At 37.7% G+C, this 23998-nt stretch overlaps 2 protein-coding genes across 2 annotated transcripts in view; one reads left to right on the top strand and one right to left on the bottom strand.

Annotated features, from left to right (window-relative positions):
• Positions 1-408, top strand: part of LOC135209481 (cubilin-like) — a 6534-nt gene extending 6126 nt beyond the window's left edge. Inside the window, exon 6 of the mRNA XM_064242136.1 lies at positions 159-408. Coding sequence (XP_064098206.1) covers positions 159-408 — 250 coding nt within the window. The remainder of the gene's footprint in view (positions 1-158) is intronic.
• LOC135209797 (putative neural-cadherin 2) overlaps positions 1-23998 on the bottom strand; it is a 331667-nt gene that overhangs the window by 115804 nt on the left and 191865 nt on the right. The window contains 2 exon segments of the mRNA XM_064242574.1: positions 4773-5172; positions 11295-11471. Of these exon segments, the coding sequence (XP_064098644.1) occupies positions 4773-5172; positions 11295-11471 (577 nt within the window).

Below are 23998 nucleotides of genomic sequence, written 5' to 3'. Positions count from 1 at the left end.
TCTGGCAATTTTATCATATCTCGTTTGCCGTTAGAGGCTTCGTTTCCTTTCATCATACGGTATAATCCACGTACTACATGGACTCCAAAATTGAACAAAGTATTCATTGTCGATTTCATATTGAATTCTACTGTCACTTTCACTTTTCCATTGCCTAGTAACTTGAAAATGACCTGGAGGAGTTTGCGAAGACCACTGGAGTCGAGGGGGGATCCGGGAGCGAGTCTTCCTCTGGCTTCAGTCTTTGGGGGTCTTCATAGCTCTTCCACTTCCCTTGCAGGAGTTTGTGGAGACTCGGAAGGAGTCTGGGAAGGAATCTGGCTTCGAACAGGCTTCTGCAGAGCTCAGAACTTTCTCGTCGTTACATTAATTGACATGAGGGCAGAAAGAGACGAAGAGAGAAGCTGAAAGAATGCACGTGTGCGTGTGCGTGCGTGTACGTGTGGGAGTGTGTATGTGTGCCACATTCACTTTTACGTTCTTTGAGAAGTTTCAAACGAAAGTGTTATACACTTATAACTGTGGGGGTAAAACGTCACTGGCACCAAAGGTCGGGGTGTGTGTGAGGGAAGTGGATTGGAAAGGGAGTGAAAATGACAGTAACTGAAAATGACAGATATTAGTATCTACTCGTTGTGGGGCGTCTGTCAAGGGGTAACCACCCACTAAAACGTCTGTCATTACCACCACAGTATTCTAGGATGTGCAGTGCTACTGTAGTGTAAATTTTACTCGGTATCTCCTAAGTTGGATCTAGATCCAATTAACCCCCCCTTTTCAGTGCGTCTGTCAGGGGGAACCCACCCTCCAAAATGTCTGTCACTGGTCATTCTATAATCAGTAGAGTTTGCAGATATATTATATATTAGTTTCATCTGGTATCTCATAGATTGGATCTAGACCCAAAATCTAACGAGCAATTAGTGGTGCTTGTTAAGTAAGCCACCCATATATTTTTGGCAGACGGTCAGTTTCACAGTTTACAAGTCTACACCTAAATACCAGTAGGGGTAACAGTCGGTATCTCGTTCGTTGTATCTCAATGGTACGGGCTGCGGGACTAATATAAATACGGTCCATTTTTTGAATAATAATAATAATAAATATAATAATAATAATAATATAATAATAATAATAATAATAAATAATAATAATAATAATAATAATAATAATAATAATAATAATAAAGTTCTAAAATGGTCCACAATAATACAGTGTAAAAACTCCGTGTATAATTTTGAAGACTACAGAAAGCTTTCGAACCCTTCCCTGGGTTCATCCTCAGTCCAAAGGAACAATAAGTTACAACAAGTACAGAGGTAAATTTAAAAAACAAGAGTCGTTGAAGATCGTTGACAACGGTCGTTGGCTCGTTAATGGGCCAGGTGATGAAGAAAGAGGGTAGTTAACAACTAGGTGATACCCTCTCCCCTATCAATCCTTCTGGCTGCAATTCTGTTGGAACCTTCATCACCTGGCCCATTAACGAGCTAACGACCGTTGTCAACGATCTTCAACGACTCTTGTTTTTTAAATTTACCTCTCTTACTTGTAACTTATTAGTTTCATTAGGACTGAAGATGAACCCAGGGAAGGGTTCGAAAGCTATCTGTTAAAGTCTTCAAAATTAAAATTAACACGGACTTTTTACACTGTATTATTGTGGACCCTTTAGAACATTAATATACTCTCGTGATAGAGAGTTTTTCCCTAATAATAATAATAATATTATAATAATAATACTATGAGGATTTTTTAATAATAATAATGATAATTTTTTGGAAGCTGGGGTTGTTCCATATGAACACGGTCCATTTTTTGAATAATAATAATAATAATAATAATAATAATAATAATAATAATAATAATAATAATAATAATGAACAGGAATAAGGGATACCAATAGAACAAACTATTCGGAACCAACCAGAAAAGACTATACAGCCAACTAAGAGGGGAAGACAACCACCCAGAAATTCCTGAAGCCGAACCAAGTAAGAGACTGGGAAAACATATGGAGCAATCCGGTATCACACACAAACATGCACATGGCTCCAGGAAGTCAAGGAAGAAGAAAACAGGGAGAATAAAACAAAGATTCACAGAGATCACGACAGACACAGTCAGACACCAACTAAAGAAAAATGCCAAACTGGAAAGCCCCAGGTCCCGATGAGAAGTCCATGGATACTGGCTTAAAAACTTCAAGGCCCTACACCCACGAATAGGCAGAACAACCTCCACATTGTATCTCAAATCACCATGCACCCAAATGGATGACCACAGGAAGAACATCCTTAGTATCAAAAACACAACGAGTAAGGGAAATATAGCCAGTAACTACAGGCCTATCACCTGCCTACCAATGTGGAAGTTACTAACAGGTATCATCAGTGAAAGGCTATACAACTACCTAGAGGAGACAAACACCATCCCCACCAACAGAAAGGCTGCAGAAGGAAAGTGTAGGGGCACAAAAGACCAGCTCCTGATAGACAAAATGGTAATTGAAGAACAGTAGGAGAAGGAAAACCAAAACCAACCTAAGCATGGCATGGATAGACTATAAGAAAGCCTTCGACATGATACCACACACATGGCTAATAGAATGCGTGAAAATATATGGGGCAGAGGAAAACACCATCAGCTTTCCTCAAAAATACAATGCGCAACTGGAATACAATACTTACAAGCTCTGGAATAAGACTAGCAGAGGTTAATAATCAGGAGAGGGATCTTCCAGGGCGACTCACTGTCCCCACTACTCTTCGTAGTTAGCCATGATTCCCATGACAAAAGTACTACAGAAGATGGATGCCGGGTACCAACACAACAGAAGCAAAAGAAAAGAAGGCAACAGAATTAACCATCTGATGTTCATGGACGACATCAAGCTGTATGGTAAGAGCATCAAGGAAATAGATACCCTAATCCAGACTGTAAGGATTGTATCTGGGGCACATCAGGATGGAGTTTGGAATAGAAAAATGCGCCTTAGTCAACATACAAAAAGGCAAAGTAACGAGAACTGAAGGATAAAGCTACCAGATGGAGCAACATCAAACACATAGATGAGACAGGATACAAATACCTGGGAATTAATGGAAGGAGGGGATATAAAACATCAAGAGATGAGGCACGATCAGGAAAGAATATATGCAGAGACTCAAGGCGATACTCAGTCAAAACTCAAACGCCGGAATATGATAAAAGCCATAAACACATGGCAGTGCAGTAATCAGATACAGCGCAGGAATGTGGAATGGACGAAGGCAGAACTCCGCAGCATAGATCAGAAAACCAGGAAACATATGACAATACACAAAGCACTACACCCAAGAGCAAATACGGACAGACTATACATAACACGGAAGGAAGGAGGGAGAGGACTACTAAGTATAGAGGACTGCGTCAACATCGAGAGCAGAGCACTGGGGCAATATCTGAAAACCAGTGAAGACGAGTGGCTAAAGAGTGGCATGGAAGAAGGACTAATAAAAGTAGACGAAGACCCACCCAAATATACAGAGACAGGAGAATGACAGACAGACAGTGGACTGGCACAAACAAACCAATGCACGGACAATACATGAGACAAGACTAAAGAACTAGCCAGCGATGACACATGGCAATGGCTACAGAGGGGAGAGCTAAAGAAGGAAACTGAAGGAATGATAACAGCGGCACAAGATCAGGCCCTAAGAACCAGATATGTTCAAAGAACAATAGACGGAAATAACATCTCTCCCATATGTAGGAAGTGCAATAAACGAAAAATGAACCATACCACATAGCAAGCGAATGCCCGGCACTTTTCTTTACAGAACCAGTACAAAAAGAGGCATGATTCAGTGGCAAAAGCCCTCCACTGGAGCCTGTGCAAGAAACATCAGCTGCCTTGCAGTAATAAGTGGTATGAGCACCAACCTGAGGGAGTGATAGAAAACGATCACGCAAAGATCCTCTGGGACTATGGTATCATAACGGATAGAGTGATACGTGCAAAAAGACCAGACGTGACGTTGATTGACAAAGTCAAGAAGAAAGTATCACTCGTTGATGTCGCAATACCATGGGACACCAGAGTTGAAGAGAAAGAGAGGGAAAAAATGGATAAGTATCAAGATCTGAAAATAGAATTAAGAAGGATATGGGATACGCCAGTGGAAATCGTACCCATAATCATAAGAGCACTAGGCACGATCCCAAGATCCCTGAAAAGGAATCTAGAAAATCTAGAGGCTGAAGAAGCTCCAGGACTCATGCAGAAGAGTGTGATCCTAGAAACGGTACACATAGTAAGAAGAGTGATGGACTCCTAAGGAGGCAGGATGCAACCCGGAACCCCACACTGTAAATACCACCCGGTCGAATTGGAGGACTGTGATAGAGCAAAAAAAAAAAAATAAAAAAATAATAATAATAATTTTTTGGAAGCTGGGGTTGTTCCATGTGAATAATAATAATAATAACAATAGTAATAATAATAATTCTTTGAAAGCTGTGGTTGTTCCATATGAATATGGCACATTTTTTGAATAATAATAATAATAATAATAATAATAATAATAATAATAATAATAATAATAATAATAATAATAATAATTCTTTGAAAACTGTGGTTGTTCCATATGAATATGGTCCATTTTCTGAATAATAATAATAATAATAATAATAATAATAATAATAATAATAATAATAATAATAATAATAATAATAATAAATCCGGCCCACAGTAACCAAACTACTTAACCAAACATCGTCCCACTCACGTTGATCGAACTTGAGCCTGACGAGATCCACGACGTAAGGGGGGTTCGACGGCGAGAGCGACATCCTGAAGGGAGGCCCGTGCCCAAGCGCCCACATATCGTCGTCAGTCGCCGTTAGGACGCCGAGTAGGACGGGAGGATCGCCCTCCCTCACGTGAAGGACGTCCGGAGGAAGAATTCGAGGGGCGCAGTCGTTGACGTCCGTGACTGTGATGGTCAGGGTAGTGGTGGCAGTCAGGGGCGGCTCCCCTCTGTCCGTGCTCAGGATTCTGGCGATGCCCAGGGCGCCCTCTTCAGCCTCGCGGTCCAAACGGCGGGAGAGCGTCACGCCTCCGCTCTCGTCCACCTGGAGCGAGTTCCAGCCGCCCACCACCGAATAGTCCACCTGGCCGCCTCCCCCCTGGGGGGAGAGTAGTCAAAGGGGAAAATACAAATACACAAAGTCTGAAGAAATCAGAGAGAGAGAGAGAGAGAGAGAGAGAGAGAGAGAGAGAGAGAGAGAGAGAGAGAGGCCATAAAATGAAGAGAAAGGACATTCAGCAATTATTTATTACACAGCAAACACACAGACATTACGAATGTACATAAATGAGAAAATGAATGTGTATACATTCATAAATACAACTTGAGTGTTATATAATTCTCTAACCAGTAATCAATATCAATTGGATAACTCTAAGACAGTACTGTTTTTATTTACTTTTAGTTTCAATTTCCTTTTAATCAGGAATTAAGAGGCGAGATAAACTGTTAAGCCTTCGTGAGAATGGAAATCTTGGGATTGATATTTGGTTGATTGATTGTTACCTGCCTGCCTGGCGCCACCAGGGTTATCGTAGTAGGTAGTTTATGCCGAAGTAACTATTTTCAAACTAACAACATCTTCGAACATATTTGAAGCACCCAAGACACTTACGAAATGCAAAGGCTTTTTAGAATTAACTCTGGCTTTTAATTCAATATTCAAACTCAAATAACTTTTCTGAAGACTCGACTCCCACTGGAAAAAGAAAATTAAATTAGGAAATCAATAACCTGAAATGAAGTATAAGCAATAACACACCCAACAAACTTATGAAAGAAGAAAATGAAAATTCAGACGAACTCTGGAAACCTTCAACTGCTGAGAAAAATAATACATGAAAACTTCAGGTCAAATGTGAGAGAAACATAAAATAGTCAAGTACATAAAGAGAAGTTCTTCCTGACAGGCGATAGCCATCGTTGTCAAAGTAAACTGACGAATGGAGGGCTTAACTTCAGAATTGCAGAATCTAAAAAAAAAAAAAAAAAAAAATACTAAAGACTCGGCCTTCATATAATCACCAGCACTGGGTATTTAAGATGGCCCGCGAGTTTTTCAGAAAAGAAATGGCACAAAAGTACGGGTATATTTAACGTGCCTGCAAATGGGGTTCTAAAAAGGGCTTTGGAATTGAATAGAAAAAAGAATTTTGGAATCGAGTTGATAAAAAGAACACGATTCAATTCAGTGTTAATCTATTGAAAAATCTCTCTGTCTGTCTGTCTGTCTGTCTGTCTGTCTGTCAACGCACTGTTATTAATATGTAGTTGTAGCCCAACAATATTAAAGGAAAAACTATCGATATATATATATATATATATATATATATATATATATATATATATTATATATATATATATATATAATATATATATATAATTTATAAGTCGGCAAATAAATGTGCTCGCCAAAAATTAGAAACATAAGAAATAAAAGTAGAATAGCTCAGTGATTCGTGTGTTGCATAGAAACAATGAGAAATACCACAGCCTTCCCAGTGAATCCCTAAGAAATACTTAAGAAATGAACAATCATTTTTCCAGTTATTACAACAATTGTCCTTCTTTGTTTGTTTGATTTTCTTCAAAATTAGTGTCATGATGCTCAATTAAAAATAAATTTATATTTGGCGAAAATGTAAGCCACTCATTTATACCCAAATCCATGGGATTATATTGCACATGAAAACATTAATGTACGTATACGTGCAGTCAACATACACATGAGCAGTATCGTTGAAATGTGCGTATTGCATACATTAGTATTCTCGTTACTCTGGATTGAGATGAACGTTCATGAACGGTCAAAATCGACCCTATCGAACAGCTGTTCATGAAAACGTTCTGAAGTCACGAGAGAGAAGTCTTGAAGGCGAGGGAGATTTAAGGTTCTTAAGACGTCTTTGAAGAAATTATTTTTAATTTATTTTTTATTATTAAAGACTTACAACCTTGAGATAAATAAGAGTAGATTTACATAGTGAAAGTTGTATATAAACTGAAAATCATCTACAATTAGAAACTCTTATAACCTATTCATTTTTTCAGAAAAAAGATAATTAAAATAAATGTTTTCATCTTTCAAAAACCTAATTTTTCTAAAAAGGAACTGTAATTGTTCTTTATTCTATTGCCATGTATTAAATATAAATCTCTTTTGTAATTTATTGGGATGATTACTGTATAAGTTCCACCTTTATTGATATCTGGCAGCTGGTTTGAAACAGGTACCAGAGACGAAAGTGAGGGCTTCGGCGTCCGCAAATTCCAGGGATCCTTTGTTTCCCACCCTAAAATTTTGTTTACCAGTTGTTTTTCATTTCCAGGAAACTTTATTATATTTTCTCTTAATTTAAGATGAACCAGAGTTTACGAATGCAAATCTTTTATTTACCAGTCTATTAAGTAACGAACTTTATATTCATCCAGAAGGCGAGTCAAGATTGTCGCAGCTTATTTTACAACTAAAACGGAAAGAGAGAGAGAGAGAGAGAGAGAGAAGAGAGAGAGAGAGAGAGAGAGGAACGATTGTTCCAGACGCGGATAATTAAAGCACCCAAGCCTAGACCTGAATATAATGTATATTCTTGTATTGCTGTTGATAACAACCTTGATTTCTATAATTGTAAAGGTGTTGGTAATTGTATATTTTTTCCATGCACAGCAACCCATAATACTGAACACTTAGTGCATAATGTCTGCGCGCTAAACATCAAACAGTCCACTGTCTATACTCATTTTTTTTTTTCTTCCGCCTGTGGTGGTCGGTCGCGCAGGTAACTCTGCGTCCCGGGCTTTAAATAGTTACGCTATGTCTAAGTTTTAAGCAAATAAAAGGATATGTGGGTGTACATTTGCAACTGAAAAATGTTTTAATAATTTACTGTACGCGAATTACATCGTTAATATTCGAAATAGGATATTGTTATTATTGTTTAATGTATCTAAAGCCTGGGACGCAGTGTTACCATACACAAACACCACAGGCGGGTGGACAGATGGAAAAAACCGAGTATAGTTAACTGTAAAGTGGAAATCTGTTTTGATCTATCGTTGACACGTTACAAAATTACATCACTATTCTTGATACTGTTATTTCTTTACATAATGCATATATCACTCTCCTTACTTTTCGTAGCATTGTTCCGATTCATCTATTTCATTGTGTGCACACTGTCACCTATTCATTTTATCACCACTAATATCCCTGGAAATTTCAGTCTCCCTAATGGGTGCTATACTGTGATCTAAAAGATATCTATGATTGCTCAGGCCCTGACAATGAAGAGTATAACAAACTAATACTATATTCTTTTATCATTCGACTAAGACCTCCAGATATAATATGATCCTTATTCTTATGCCTTTTCATTCTTCAACACAATTATATGTCATTTATTTTTCTAAGACCCAAATTCATATATAAACCAAAGCGAAGTATCATCAATTATTCTGCAGACCTACACGAGCCACTGTAAATTTCATTCAGTACGAGATGAGATCTGCTAGACATTTTATGAATTACGTTTCAAGTTTATACAATGATTTTACATCATCAGAATAATTCTTTCGACGCAAAAATTGAGATTAATTCTTAATTCCTAGTAACTTTGTTCCTTCCAATTAATACTTTATAATTCGGAAGCTTGAATATTTTCAAGTCATTGACTCCTGTGGGCTTGTTCCATAAGATAGGGATTGTCCTCTGAATAGTATAATAATAATAATATTTGCCAATACCAAAATAAAATACGACTTCAGTACAAGCGAGCTCTGCGTAACGTTGGACTGTTCCCTAATCAGAATAACCATTATTTGTAATCGCAAAGGTACATTTTTCCAGTAAAGTTAACTCCATAATTCCGAACGGAATTCCAAACGGAAAGCAGTAGAGCTCACCGAATGGTTAGACTGCTTGGTAAGCAAGGGAATTTCGAAGGAAAACAGAGTAGGATCTCTGCTTAGCATGTGTGTTTGTTCGCGTTCTATATATCTGAAATAGGATCCTCTCAAACTGACATCTCGTCTCCCTGGATAGCGTTGTATAGAATACAAATCTTTTATTTAGATAGTGCATGCCTTGCCAATATATTTAAATAGACCCCTACCAAATAGCACGTGACTTTGGTTACACGTTTGTGTTTTTGAACAATAATAATAAAAGTAAATAATGTTCATGGATATTACACGTTCCAGTATACACAGGTGAAACCATATTTACTGGTTTCACCTGCGTATACTGAAACCTGTATTATATATGAAAATTATTTACTTTTGTTTAAAAACATACACGTGTAACAAAAGTCACATTCTATTTGGTAGGGATCTGTTTAAATATATTGTGAAAGGATACACTCTTACAGTCAGAAGTTTTCACCCACCAATCTGTAGTGATTACAGATAAACTTTGGACCCGTCAGAATAACAAGACCTAACAGATTTGGATGCAAAAATGAATAGTAAAAAGAAAGAAAAAAAAAATCGTGCTTTCAGATAAACTTGACTTGTCACAGGAAAAAATGTCTAGCAGAATTGGAAGAAGGAATAAATAAAACTTGTAAATAGGTTTGGGACCCGTCCTAGTGATTATAGATTCCTTTTGTACAGTTTTTTGGTTGACGAAAATATGGTAACCTTACATATTAATGAATAAAAAATCTTATAGAGGGAGTCATCGGTTATACCGAGTTGCTCATAAGGGGTCGCGGTAGGATAAAGGTTGAAAACCACCATAAGATTTCTAGAATATTTCATTCCTAAGAACTGGAGATCCTGAAAATATATCACGACTTGGCGATAAGCAGAAGAATTCCCAGATAGGAGATTTCCTTCCAAGTGAAAGATAAATTTACTTTGGAGACTCCTTCAATTCATTCGGCAATTCTAATCGATCTCTGGATATATGAAGTTTCATGGATACTTTTCGTGATTTTAGTGAATAAATAACATTACGCCCAGGTAACCGCATAAATATATGGCATTGCATAGTAAAGATATTCACCTCTTTGTGCAGGTGAGGGAAATCACTTTTGGAAGGGCCTGCGTATAACTAGCAGTAAACAAGATAAACTGAAAGCTTTTACTGAAATGATGAAATTGATAGTAAAATTGATTAATGGAGATTATTTTCTTACTGAGTAAAATTCTGGCAATTTTGCTCGTTCTGGTCATATTGCAATTTGTTACAAGTTCTAAGTCTCACAACATTTTATTACTAAAGAGGCGTCTAACCATTTTAATCGGAACATAAATAGCAATTTGGTGAAGTCTACATAATCTTAATGTTTTTCTGTGTTCAGTTTTTATGTCTACCATCTACAAAATCGCTCCAAGCAGGTAAGTATCCTTGCCAAGTAATCAGAAGCAAGAGGAAAAATAATGAAGTTCAATATAATGACAGACCATGTAACGTAGATAAATATATAAAAAAATGGAGCATAAACGCAAACAAAGTTACTCTTATTTTAATTACCAATCACAGCGTCGACAACGACAGTGACATGCAATTGAGGTCAATCTGAACTGAATGGGAAATTGGCAATAAAATGGTTTGAAAGGTGTAAACAGAGGAAAGACTTTGCAGCTACGCTATGAAGCACTTGTCAGGAGAAGGTGGAAAGTAAGAAGGAAGAAAGTGTAGAGATTTAACGACCAAATGGTGAAACAACAATACAATTACATCTTTAAGCATACCATTCGAAAGATTAAGTTTCAATCTTTTGAATAGTATGCTTTAAGATGTAATTGTATTGTTTCACCAAATAAATAGCAAGTGAAAAAAAAGTGGTCATTTAGAGTGAAATGGTGTCCATTAGGTCATTTACCCTATAAACGGAGGAACAGACATGGAACCTTCATTGCCTACAGAGCACTTCAGAGGTACACATTTGGCACTGTACCCACTATGAGGCCGATTACAGTGTCGACATACGTGGCACTATACATCAAATCTCGTGCTGTAATTCTAGGCAATAACTCTGCACTGACTGCAAGGAACGGTCCCACGGATACAAAAGCCACTGGGGATTGGGGAGTCAAATGTATTTCGTCGTGTTCATTACTACCCCCTGGGGGTTAATTGCAGTCGACCCCCAAAAATAACGGTAGCATTGATAAGCAACCCAAATACTATAGGAAATTGTAATTTTCTAAGAAATACCCGACGTGGAGTTGTGACCTCCTGCATCTACCATTATTTTACACAAAGCTTCTACTTACAACATCTGGATCGTGGGCGGACACGGTGGTCAACAAAGTGCCCAGAGGGGCGTCCTCGCTTACGGTGACGTGGGCGTGGCGACGGAGGAGCTGGGGCGGATTATCGTTGAGATCTCGCAGCCTCACGCCCACCCAGGCGGTGTCCTGGTGTTTGGGGTCGGCCCATCCGCCCTCCTCCTAAAAAGGCAACGGATCAACGATTATTTCACTGATAATTTGGAATAAATTCTGGGAAATAAAAAATAAAAGAGAAAGTGGGAAGAGATTCTGGAGCAGACGTTAACAACAGATTTGGCAGCGCCTCACTGGCGTGGTCGGTTTTGTCTTGGCCTGCCACCTCGGTGGTCGCAAGTTCGATTCTCGGGCATCCCATTGAGGGGTTAGAGATGTGTATTTCTGGTGATAGAAGTTCACTCTCGATGTGGTTCGGGAGACACGTAAAGCCGTTGGTCCCGTTGGTGAATAATCACATAATGCGAAGATGAATTCTTAAGATTAAAACAGCGATCTTTGCAAATATAATGAAATGTCGAATTCGTCTATCCACGTACTGCTGTAGTTGAAGTATCCAAAGGTTAGTTCGTAAACTGACTGATTTAAACTGATGACGCAAGGAGTAAGTAACGGGAAATACATAGCACCAACATAGCTAAGTCTACGGTAATGCATAAAAATACAGTGAATATAACAAAAGTAGCTACGGTTTCTTACATTCGTAATATTACTGAATATATTTGCGAGATAATTTTATTCCAGCATGTGATGTCAACAATCAACAGAATCGGCCATTATTTTTGGGTCGAATTTCCGTGAACGACCCTAGCCCTTAAACGCCGAAGCGGTAAAAAAAAAAAAATGTCTCCCGTGTGCCGGAGACGTTTCAGAGTGAGCGCGGGAGCGGAAAAAATATTTTTTTCAAAAAATCATAGCGCGCTTAGTTTTGAAGATTAAGAGTTCATTTCTGGCTCCTTTTTTTGTCATTGCCTGAAGTTTAGTATGCAACCATCAGAAATGAAAAAAATTATCATTATCATATATAAATAACGCGATATATGATAGCGCAAAAACGAAATTTCATATATAATTGTATTCAAATCGCGCTGTGCGCGAAACGGTTGAAGGTAACAAGTTACTTATTTTTTCGTTGTGATGTACACTAAATTGCGATCATTTTGGTATATAACAAATTGTAAAACGATAAAAGCAACACAGAGGAAATATTATCACAATATAATACATGAATTCGTAACGCGCAGACGTAAACACATATTTTTTTCAAAAATTCACCATAAATCTAAATATTGTCCTAGAGACTTCTAATTTCTTTCAAAATGAAGACAAATGATTGAATATTACTATACTGTAAGAATATTAGCTTACAAATGCAGTTTTCGACCATATCGACGAGTTTAAAGTTGACCGAATGTCGAATTTTTTTTATATATATTTTTGTATATGCAATTATTTCGGAAATAAGAAAAGCTACAACTTTCAAATATTTTTCGTTTTATTCTACATGAAATTGCGCATATTTTCATATATAAAACTCTATGAAATGCCTAATATGAAACGGAGCAAATATTCCGAGAATGGGACTTACGCATTTCGGAGATTTGTGGCGGAGAATCGCGCGCGAGGGAAGGAAAGTTTTTTTTAAAATTCCACCATAAATTTAAATATTGTGCTAGAGACTTCGAATTTGTTTTCACGATGAAGATAAATGACTGAATATTACTAGACTGTAAGAGTTTTATCTTACAATTGCGTTTTTCGACCATTTCGGTAGAGTCAAATTTGACCGAACGTGGTTTTTTTCTATTTATCGTGATTTATATGCAAATATTTCGAAAATGAGAAAAGCTACAACCTTCAACTAATTTTTGTTGTATATACTGAAATTGCGCACATTTTCATATATAAAACGTTATGTAACGGCTAATTTAAAATGGTGCAAACATTACCACAATCGGCACGTATGATTTTTTCGGAAGAGTTACCCGCGCGGACGTAAAGAAAATGTTTATTTTTTTCATAAATTCACCATAAATCGAAATATTTTTGCTAGAGACTTACAATTTGTTGCAAAATGAAGGTAAATGCTTGAATATTACTAGAATATAAGCGTTTTTAGCTTACAATTGCGTTTTTTCGACCTATTTCGGTAGAGTCAAATTGACCGAAGGTTGAAAATTTGTCACTTATCATTTTTTATATGAAAATATTTCAAAATTGATAAAAGCTACAACCATGGGTTGTTTTTAGTTGTATTGTGCATGAAATTGCGCACATTTTCATACATAAAACTTTATGTAACGGCTAATTTAAAATGGTGCAAACATTACCACAATCGCATGTATGATTATTTTCGGAAGAGTTACCGCGCGGACGTAAGGAAAAAGTTTTTTCATAAATTCACCATAAATCGAAATATTGTGCTAGAGACTTCCAATTAGTTGCAAAATTAAGTTAAATGATTGAATATTACTAAACTATAAGAGTTTTAGCTTACAATTGCGTTTTTCGACCATTTCGGTAGAGTCAAAGTTGACCGAAGGTTGAAATTTTGGCACTTATCGTTATTTATATGAAAATATCTCAAAAACTAATAAAGCTACAATCATGAGTATTTTTTTGTTGTATTCTACATAAAAATGCGCACATTTTCATATATAATAGTCCATGTAACGGCTAATTTAAAATGGTAAAAAAATTATGTCTAAGTGACGAAATAATTTCCAAGATGTGTCACAGATACTTTTTAGTGCGGCAAGAAAGAAATTCGCGCTTGCGGCTCTGCGTAAGGATTGTAAACAAAACAACACCTTGATCCGTGAACTCCCAGCATCCCCCAAGGCGCGTGATCCAAGAGTTTTCGGCTGGTAGGCCTAAAAGTATTTTTCCGCGAATTTTTAAAAAAACTTTTGTATGTCGACGTAAAATACGTCCAGTCGGCACCCGAGAGACAAAAAATGTCGACGTAAAATACGTCCAGTCGGCGTTTAAGGGCTAGGATATGTCTTGTTTAAATGATTAAGTTAAAGATACTATATAAGTTAACAGTATCTCTATCCATAAGATATGATTAAGAAATGTATAAATCGTTGTCGATACTTAGGGTGGGGATATTCTATTTAATATAACAAGAAAGAACTGAATGTGAACGGGTATTCAAGTAGGGTTAAAATATACACTGTCCTTGAAACTTGGGTTGGGATTTTATACGAAACTGTGACTGGGGATATTTATATAAAAAAAAAATTAGGGAAAGAGTGGATAGGGTGTGTGTGTGTGTGTGAGTGCGCGCGCGCGCTAAACGCTTTTAGAACGCGAATCATAAAGCATCTTTTCTAAATGGTGACCCCCAAGGGTTTTAACCTGGTGGCAAATTCCCGAGGTGTATGCTAGTATTGCACCAATCCCCCCCCCCCCCCCCATGTCCCTAGGTTAGGTTAAGTTAGTTTAAAATTAATAGTTGACGTAAGTTTGGTGTGGAAAACATAATGGGATTATTTTAAAGAAGATTCTATGTTGAGTTTTTAAGTTATGGAGTCTTGCCTTTTTCAGGGAAAGGTCCGGGTACTCTGTTCCAGTTCGGGAAAACGCACCTTTGCGGAGTGTTTAGGAGAAGCCCGATGGGGATGGGATGATCGTATTCACAACAAAACGATAAACTTAAGTCTGATGTGTAGACACAATATTCAATTGCATGCGAGTGAGGCGAGAGACTGGTATTAATTCAAGATACACACTTCAAAAACCAACGGTTATATATATATGTATGTAAGTATGTACTATGTATGTACGTATGTCTGCAAAATCGCCGAAGCAAAAATTCGGAATACCATACTTAACACTTCCATAGCTACATTTTTCAAGTACCACCACTGTAGCTCATTATAAACCTACAATTGCCATAAATGACAATTAACGACGATCATGATGCAATGATCACTTTATTCACTATATATAAAGCTGTAAAATATATAATTTAATTATACTGGCATTAGCCGTGATATAACATAGAAGAATTCCAAAATAAAAACACAACACTTCACTGCTGACGGATGTAGTACTCCTTGAACACAAACATACTAAATCATATAACGACGTTGCAACTACATTTCTGGCCAACAACGGATTATTTGATGGGAGGACGATGTCAAAAAACTATCGAGGTCTGTAGCTTACCGAGAGATAAAACAGAACATTCCAAAATAAAAAGGCGAACATTTCATCGCTAACATGTACTTCTTGAACACATCCAATAAAAAAACACAATGGTGATGTTGCAAATGAATTTCTAGCCAGTGACGGATTACTTTAGTGGATTACAAAGCCACCGAAATATCGGTCTGTATCTGACTGGACGATAAAACTTAACAGTATTCCACAACAAAAACGTAACGCTTCACTTCTAGCTACGTACTTAATTGAACACAAACCTTCCAAAACACATGGTGATTGTCGTTACTTACAATAACGACATGGAAAATCATTTTTTATTGAATATCTATGTTCATGCTGTATATGGAAAATGTTCCTTTATATTACATAGCGTTAAGTGGAAATGTGGGGCAGGTTTGTGTACAAATGAATATTTATATTTAATTGTAATAAGCGTTGTTACCAAGGAATATTGTCTTGTGAATGGTTTTTGTATAAATTGGTTAAACAATGCGATGTAAGTTGTTTGATAGTTTCGTTCGGTTCGTGTTGGTTTGGTGGCTTCGTTCGTTTTGTTGTTAATTTTGTCGTGAGCGAACGAGGCCGAAGTCGTGTGTTTGGGTGAGAGAGCGAACATATTATTTTCGACACAGAAGTGAGCAAAGGGTACGAAGTCAGTCGCTTCTCAACATTGGTACTGGTAGAGTGGGTTGGTAACAGGAGAACTTAATCAGAGTGAAAAGGATTTCACTTCGATTAACGATGTCGTTCCTTCCCAGCATTTATTGAAGTGGATGGATTAATCAACCGAAGTTTGGATGAGTATTATATGATATATTATTTAATTTGCCTTGACTGGGATAAATCGCTAGGGATATGCATATCTGTGCGTGGATTCCGGGACTTGGTAAAAATTGAATATATATTAGTGGTATCGTGGTTTACCCGTGCCTATTGTAATCCGAACTCGGCAACAACTTCATGTTAAACTAGTAAGTAATAATTCGGGGGCAAAACACAATAGAATATAGTATATATGTCCTTTCATGTCTGTAACACAACGCAATGAATTTTTTATGTAGAGAAAGGGTCTTGAGTTCTCTTAAACGAATCTGGTAATTAGTAATTTCTGTAATTGACTGAAGTCATTATATGTTGTTGCTTGTTTGACCCTAATGAGTAACAATATTTGGTGCCGTGACCAGGATATGTCGGTAGTATATTTGGTGTTGTGAGCACCAAAGTTGGTAAAAGTTTGTTTTTAGTACTTGTTTTCCGCGGTATATATGATGTCGTAAGCCAGTTTTGTGAATCTTTAGTATAAGTCCGCAGAAATATGTTGCCGTGTTAACCAAGTTTATGTGAAATTTGTGAGATTTTTCGATAATTTCTTAGTTTTGAACATCGATCATATAATAATTCTTCGATTTAGTCACGTTGTACGATTAGTACCGTTGGTTATTCTATAGGACATTTACGCAGGGTTTTCTTGCTATTAACTATGTTGTGTTGATGTTTTGCTGGATAATGCCTGCCCTCCATAACCTTGTTGTCTCCTTTTGTTTTTGCGCGTTTCTTTAAATTAGTATGCGATATCCTGCCTACATAACCAGACGTGGTTAACCCGTTTCCTTTTCTCATTGTGAGGTGCCGCAAGGAACATTAAATTTACTTTTTTTTTTCGCGCCATTTGTAGGTAAGAGGGTATTCAGGCTTGATTAAAACAGTTTGAATATGAAGTTTAATTAAATTAGTAAGGCCTTGTCCTGCTTGCCTTAAGCCTTAAATTTAGTTTTGTTATTTTCCCTTACTTTTAATTAATGTAAATTTTCTCTTGTTAGAATATTATATCTCGTTTAACAATTTAATAATGAATCGTAAAGTAGCTATTGTGGGACATTCTCATGTCACCCATATGGAGAATTGTTTTCATAGTGGTAGATCGGCATTATTGGAACCCTTAGAATATAAGACATTTGGTAGACCAGGGGCTGTTACAACCAACCTTATGACACCTGGCCTGATAACCGAACTTACTACCTATGGGCCTAGTATCACTATCTTGTTCATAGGTAGCAATGACTTAGATGTACCAGGAGATAACCCTAACCTGGTGAATAGTGTTCACAAAAATATTCTAGGATTGGTAGAAAGTTTACGTACAGTCAATAATTCAGAGGTTTTTGTTATGTTAATAGAAATACGTAAAACACCATCTAGAACCTCTGCCGAAAACTATCAAAAAAGAAAAAACTATTTAAAAAAAAATTAAAGCGAGATACAAGAGTTAGGGTGATCCCTACTTTATTATCAGAATGTGATTTAGCAAGAGATGGGATTCATTTTCATCATAAAAGTTACAGGGCGTTGGCTCAACGTATTTGCGTTGAGTCAAACAAATATGTGAAAAGTAAAGGGTGGTAGAAGGTGAGTAGGATCGTGGTTACCCCGTCCTTCCCCTACAGATTTAGGCTGGGTTAAGTATGGGGACAAGGCCTGCACATTCCACTACGCACGTATAATAAAATTCTCCTTTTCATTGATTGTTTAATTTGGGAGAAAATTATTGGGTGATGAGTCACCTTTGTGAAATTTTGCTAATTAACTTTTGAACCCAGTTATTATAGTTGGATGCATATTTATTAATTATTGAAAATTTGAATATATTATATTGTATTTGTATTTTCTGAGTTTGGTCTTGTCACAATGGAGTCGTTGACGCGTAGACGTGGCGGTTATAAATCCGTTATCACACGTTTTATTGGGAAGATGACCGAAGTGATCGATTCAACTGATATTGATGCTATAACGTCCCTTAGGGATTCTCTTTTAGATAATTTGAACAAAGTTCTTGTTTTGGATGAACAAATTTTGGATTCAGTTAAAGAAGAAGAAATGTCTGATGAAATGATAAATCAAGCTGAATATGCAAGAGACGTCCGTACACATATCGGCAGACTCAATAGCTCTATTACTAACAGTTTGAAGTTACTAAATCCGCTAACGCAACCACCGCCACTGCCTACAGCCAGTATAAGATTGCCCAAACTGGATCTTCCACATTACTCTGGAGATATATTAGAATGGAATTCCTTCTGGGAACTATACCATGTGTCAGTACATCAGCGGAAAGACTTGGAACCAATTCAGAAGTTTTCATATTTACGAAGTTTGCTCACAGGAGAAGCTTCGAAATTAATCTCGGGATTTAAATTTGAGGCTGCCAATTATCCACAAGCTGTAGCTCCTCTCTTATCTACTTATGGAAAGAGAGATGAGATTAAGCATGTTCTGGTGAGAAGATTGTTAGAAATGGAGTCTCCTGCTGCCAATTCTGAATCGTTGCAAACTTTCAGAGCTAATTTTGAATGCTCAATAAGATCGCTTGAAAGTGAAAAGCTGGAATTAAATGAGCTTTATACTATTTTGCTCTATACCAAATTGCCTCAAAGCGTCAGTGAGACTGTGAAGCGTAGGTGTGGAGACGATTGGTTGGTATTAGACACCTTTAAGAAATACCTAGAAGAGGAAATTTGCAATCTAAGAACTTTTGTTTCAACTGATGTGAATAAAACTGAAAAACTGTCGTCAATATCAACATTCACAGTAAATCAATCACAAACTGTTAGACAAAAAACCAAGGGAAATGTGAATAAGTCCAGTTATCAGCAATCCAAAAGATGTGCTCTTTGTGATAAAGAACATTGGTGGACACAGTGCAAAACTTACGCAACCAGAGATGAAAAGTTGAATCACATCAGAGCTTTACAGTTAGTGTGTGTGCTTCTAAGAAGCATTTTAGTGTGGACTGTGACAAACCAAGTTGCAATAATGGTTGTAAGATGAGACATCATCGCATCTTGTTGTGATTAATGGACTAAACAGGAAAGCACCGGAAGAATAACAAAGTGGTGTACACGTGGGAAACGCTATCAGTAAATGAGCAGACAAACCAAATAAGTCAGGTAAACAATCCATATTGCCAACAGCAACAATTCCCCTGAAAGGGAATAACAAATGTCCGCATGGTACGGCTTAGAGGGCTGTTGGATACTTGTGCCGAGAGAACGTTCATTAAAAGATCAGCTCTAGAGAGACTGCAATATAGGTCCAAAGGAGTTGAAAAGATAGCCTTGAGAGGTTATCTAACTAGTAAACCTGTTCATGAATACGAGATGATAAGCGTCGCCATACCGCATAAAGATAAGTTGATAATAATGGACTGCATAGTGGTGGATGAGCTGCCAGAATATGGGAAGAAATTTGACGTTAAGAGAAGTTTGAAGTCTTTATGTAAAACTAAGATCAACTTGGCTGATAAAGATTTTGATTTGCCTGTTGAGAATCAATCAACTATTGAATTGTTAATAGGGGTTGATAATGTTTACAATATTTTGCATCCAGGGTTCAAAAGGTTAGAAACTTAATATTGCTGCCGACCATATTCGGTTATGTGGTGACAGGCACATGCAGTGCTTCCCCCACTAGGGAGACTCATGTGACAATTTTGAAGCTAGCTGTACAAACTGAAGAAATTGAAGCTACTCATAATGAAAATCCCAAGACTGATCTGGACGCATTGTGGAGTTTGGACAGATTGGGAATAGATTGCAGTGAGTTGCGAGAACAAGCCCAGAGGGTCTTAAAGGACTTTGAGAGCACTATAACCTATTCTGAAATTGATAAACAGTATGTTGTGGCGTTGCCGTGGAGAACCAATAGATTCAGATTGAAGACAAATTTTGGTTTAGCCATGAGCAGACTTCGACAGCAGACCATCAAGTTTCAGAAGGATGTGGATTACTTGGATCATTATCAGAAAATCTTGCAAGAGCAAGAAGATAGAGGATTCATTGAGAAGGTGATCTATAATAAATCTGATGTGGATTGTCATTACTTGGCACATCATGGAGTGCTTAAAGACAGTGCCACTACTCCAATAAGAATAGTGTTTGATTGCTCATCAAAACAAGGTAAAAATGGATTAAGTCTGAATGATTGTCTATGGACTGGACCACACACAGATCCCAATAGTAAATTAATAGTATACAGATTTAGAGTAGTATTATTTGGAGCTACATGTTCACCTTTTCTTCTAAATGCAACCATCAAGCATCACTTGTCCACTGTGGTCTCGTGGTTACCCCGGTCCAATACAGTGGATGTAGTGGAAAGATTGAAGAGAGGTTTGTATGTAGATAATTTGCAATTTACGGCTAATAGTGAATCTGAGTTGATGGATTTATACTTTAATGCCAACAAAATTTTTGCTCAGGCTCACTTATATTTGAAGGAATGGGTTAGCAATAGCGAGTCTATACAAACTATTGCTGCTGCTTATCAAATTGAAGCCAAACAAAAACAAATTCATAAAGTATTGGGATTGAATTGGGATATAATTAAAGACGTCTTAACTATAAATCCAACTCGTATTAATAGATAGAGTCAAACAAAGCGAGAGATTCTCAGTATCGTTGCCCAAATATACGACCCATTGGGATTGCTTTTCCCTGTTACTATGAAAGCAAGGATATTTTTGCAGAAATTGTGGAAGCAAACATCTGGATTGGACGAACAACTCGCCAACCCGCTACAAGAGGAATGGAGTGAATTACGCAAGGACTTAGAGAAGTGTATTGAAAAATATCTTTCTAGGAGTGCTAGCCTGAAACTGGTGATACCTTGCACATATTCTGCGATGCTAGCCCGAAACTTTCATATGGTTGTGTGGCCTATAGAGCAAATGGTGAAAGCTCTAATATAATTATGGCAAAGGGTAGAGTGGCGCCCATCAAGGAATTGACTATCCGAAATTGGAACTAATGGCATTGTTGCTAGGAGCAAGAATGGAAACCAAAATTTATTATTGACTCCTTTGATGAGAAGGAGTTTAAACAACTATATGTCTGGTCAGACAGTAAAGTCGCCCTTAGCTGGATTGTGTCCAGTAATGTTCTGCCTGTGTTTGTGAGAAACAGAGTAATTGAGATTAACTCTTTGATTCCGGGGTCAGTCCTGTCTTACGTACCCTCATCTGAAAATCCCAGTGATTGGTTGACACGGGGAAAGAGGACTAAGGTGTTAGCAAAAAACTCCTTTTGGTGGAGGGACCCCCTTGGTTATAAATCACCACACTGCCAATTGATAGGTCATGGGTGGGGTGTACACATATGCAGGGTGAACAGGACATTGTGGTCAATGTTGTAGGGGACATAGATGCAACACGCCTGCTGGATTGGGAAAGATTCAGCAGAGCTGACAAGGTCTTTAAGACCATAGCTTGGATAATGCGATTTATAAAAAATTGCAAACTATCAACCAATGACAGAAAAACTGGTGGTTTGACTCTGGAAGAGTTGCAGGAAGGAAAGGTCAAAACAATTGTTCTCGTGCAGAGAGAGTACTTTCCAGAAGAATATAAAGCCCTAAAGAGGGAGGAAACAAACCCAAAATTGACATTAATTCGCCAGTTGAATTTGTTTTTGGATAATAATGTAATGAGATGTAGAGGCAGGTTGGAACACGCGACACTGCCTGAAGAAGTCAAATTTCCTACTTTACTGCCAAAGGGTTGTGTTCTGAGTAAGTTGATCATAAGACGACGACATGTGATGCAAGCACACATGGGGGTGAACGCTACTGTAGCTAGTGTAAGACAGGAGTTCTGGATTCCACAGCTGCGACAACTAGTCAAGAGCGTGTTACATCATTGTGTGATCTGTAAGAAAGTTCAAGGAAAACCATATAGAACTAATATAGTACCCCCATTGCCGGAATTCCGGGTACAACGGAAACAACCTTTCAGCGTTACGGGGGTGGATTACACCGGTGCTTTATGGATAAAAGAAGGGAAGCAAAATCCGGAGAAGGTTTATGTCATACTATTCACATGCCCGATCACTAGGGGTATACATCTGGAAGTAGTCAGAAACCAGTCCGCTGACTCATTCCTCATGGCCTTCCGGAAGTTTAGCAGCCGTAAAGGCTTTCCTTCACTAATGTTGAGTGACAACGCCACTACTTTCGTAGCAGCATCTGAATATCTGAAAACTATGGCAGATAGCCCCCTTTTTCAAAACCATCTGGAGAACATTGAGTGTAAGTGGAAATTTATACCAGCAAGAGCACCTTGGTTTGGTGCAATCTGGGAGAGATTGATCGGATTATTGAAGAACTGTATGAAGAAGGTAGTCGGTCGAGCTCTTCTCAGTTATGATGAATTATCCTGCATTTTGGTGGAATTGGAATCTATCATAAATGACAGGCCACTAAGCTACACATCGGGGGACCTTGATCAGAAGGAGATTTTAACACCTAATCATTTGATCTTGGGTAGAAAATTAAGATCCTTTCCCAAGGAAACAATTAATTGGGAGGAGGTATCTGAAGATCCATTGTATAGTAAAACTGAAAATGTAGAAAAGAGATTCCTTTATATATCCAAATTGTGTGATCAATTATGGAAAAGATGGGAACATGAATATTTGATTTCTTTAAGAGAGACTCATCGAGTTGGAGTCCAACATAATTCTTGGCCCAAAATAGGAGGAGATGTCGTCCTCGTACATGACAAAGGGCCAAGAAACAAATGGAAGTTGGGTCAGGTGATTCAGGTGCATGTGGGGTCTGACAATGTAGTTAGAGTAGCTACCCTCAAAACCTCCCATGGTCAGATCATGCGTCCCATTGTGAAATTGTACCCGTTAGAGTTGTGGCAAGAAGTTGAGACTCCTGATCCTGCCAAAATTCCTGAAGTGAGTACCCGACCATCCAGGAAGGCTGCTCGGGTGGCTGCAGAAACTAGAAAAGATTTGATTCAAAAGGGACTGTTGTAAATATTAGTATATTAGACTTTTGGTGGCGGGGAATATGTCGTTACTTACAATAACGACATGGAAAATCATTTTTTATTGAATATCTATGTTCATGCTGTATATGGAAAATGTTCCTTTATATTACATAGCGTTAAGTGGAAATGTGCAGGTTTGTGTACAAATGAATGTTTATTTATATTTAATTGTAATAAGCGTTGTTACCAAGGAATATTGTCTTGTGAATGGTTTGTATAATTGGTTAACAATGCGATGTAAGTTGTTTGATAGTTTCGTTCGGTTCGTGTTGGTTTGGTGGCTTCGTTCGTTTTGTTGTTAATTTTGTCGTGAGCGAACGAGGCCGAAGTCGTGTGTTTGGGTGAGAGAGCGAACATATTATTTTCGACACAGAAGTGAGCAAAGGGTACGAAGTCAGTCGCTTCTCAACATTGGTACTGGTAGAGTGGGTTGGTAACAGGAGAACTTAATCAGAGTGAAAAGGATTTCACTTCGATTAACGATGTCGTTCCTTCCCAGCATTTATTGAAGTGGATGGATTAATCAACCGAAGTTTGGATGAGTATTATATGATATATTATTTAATTTGCCTTGACTGGGATAAATCGCTAGGGATATGCATATCTGTGCGTGGGATTCCGTGACTGGGTAAAATTGAATATATATTAGTGGTATCGTGGTTTACCCGTGCCTATTGTAATCCGAACTCGG

Source organism: Macrobrachium nipponense, chromosome 38, assembly GCF_015104395.2.
Source record: "Macrobrachium nipponense isolate FS-2020 chromosome 38, ASM1510439v2, whole genome shotgun sequence".
Taxonomy (NCBI): Eukaryota; Metazoa; Arthropoda; class Malacostraca; order Decapoda; family Palaemonidae; genus Macrobrachium; species Macrobrachium nipponense.
This window is presented reverse-complemented; position numbering and strand designations above follow the sequence as displayed.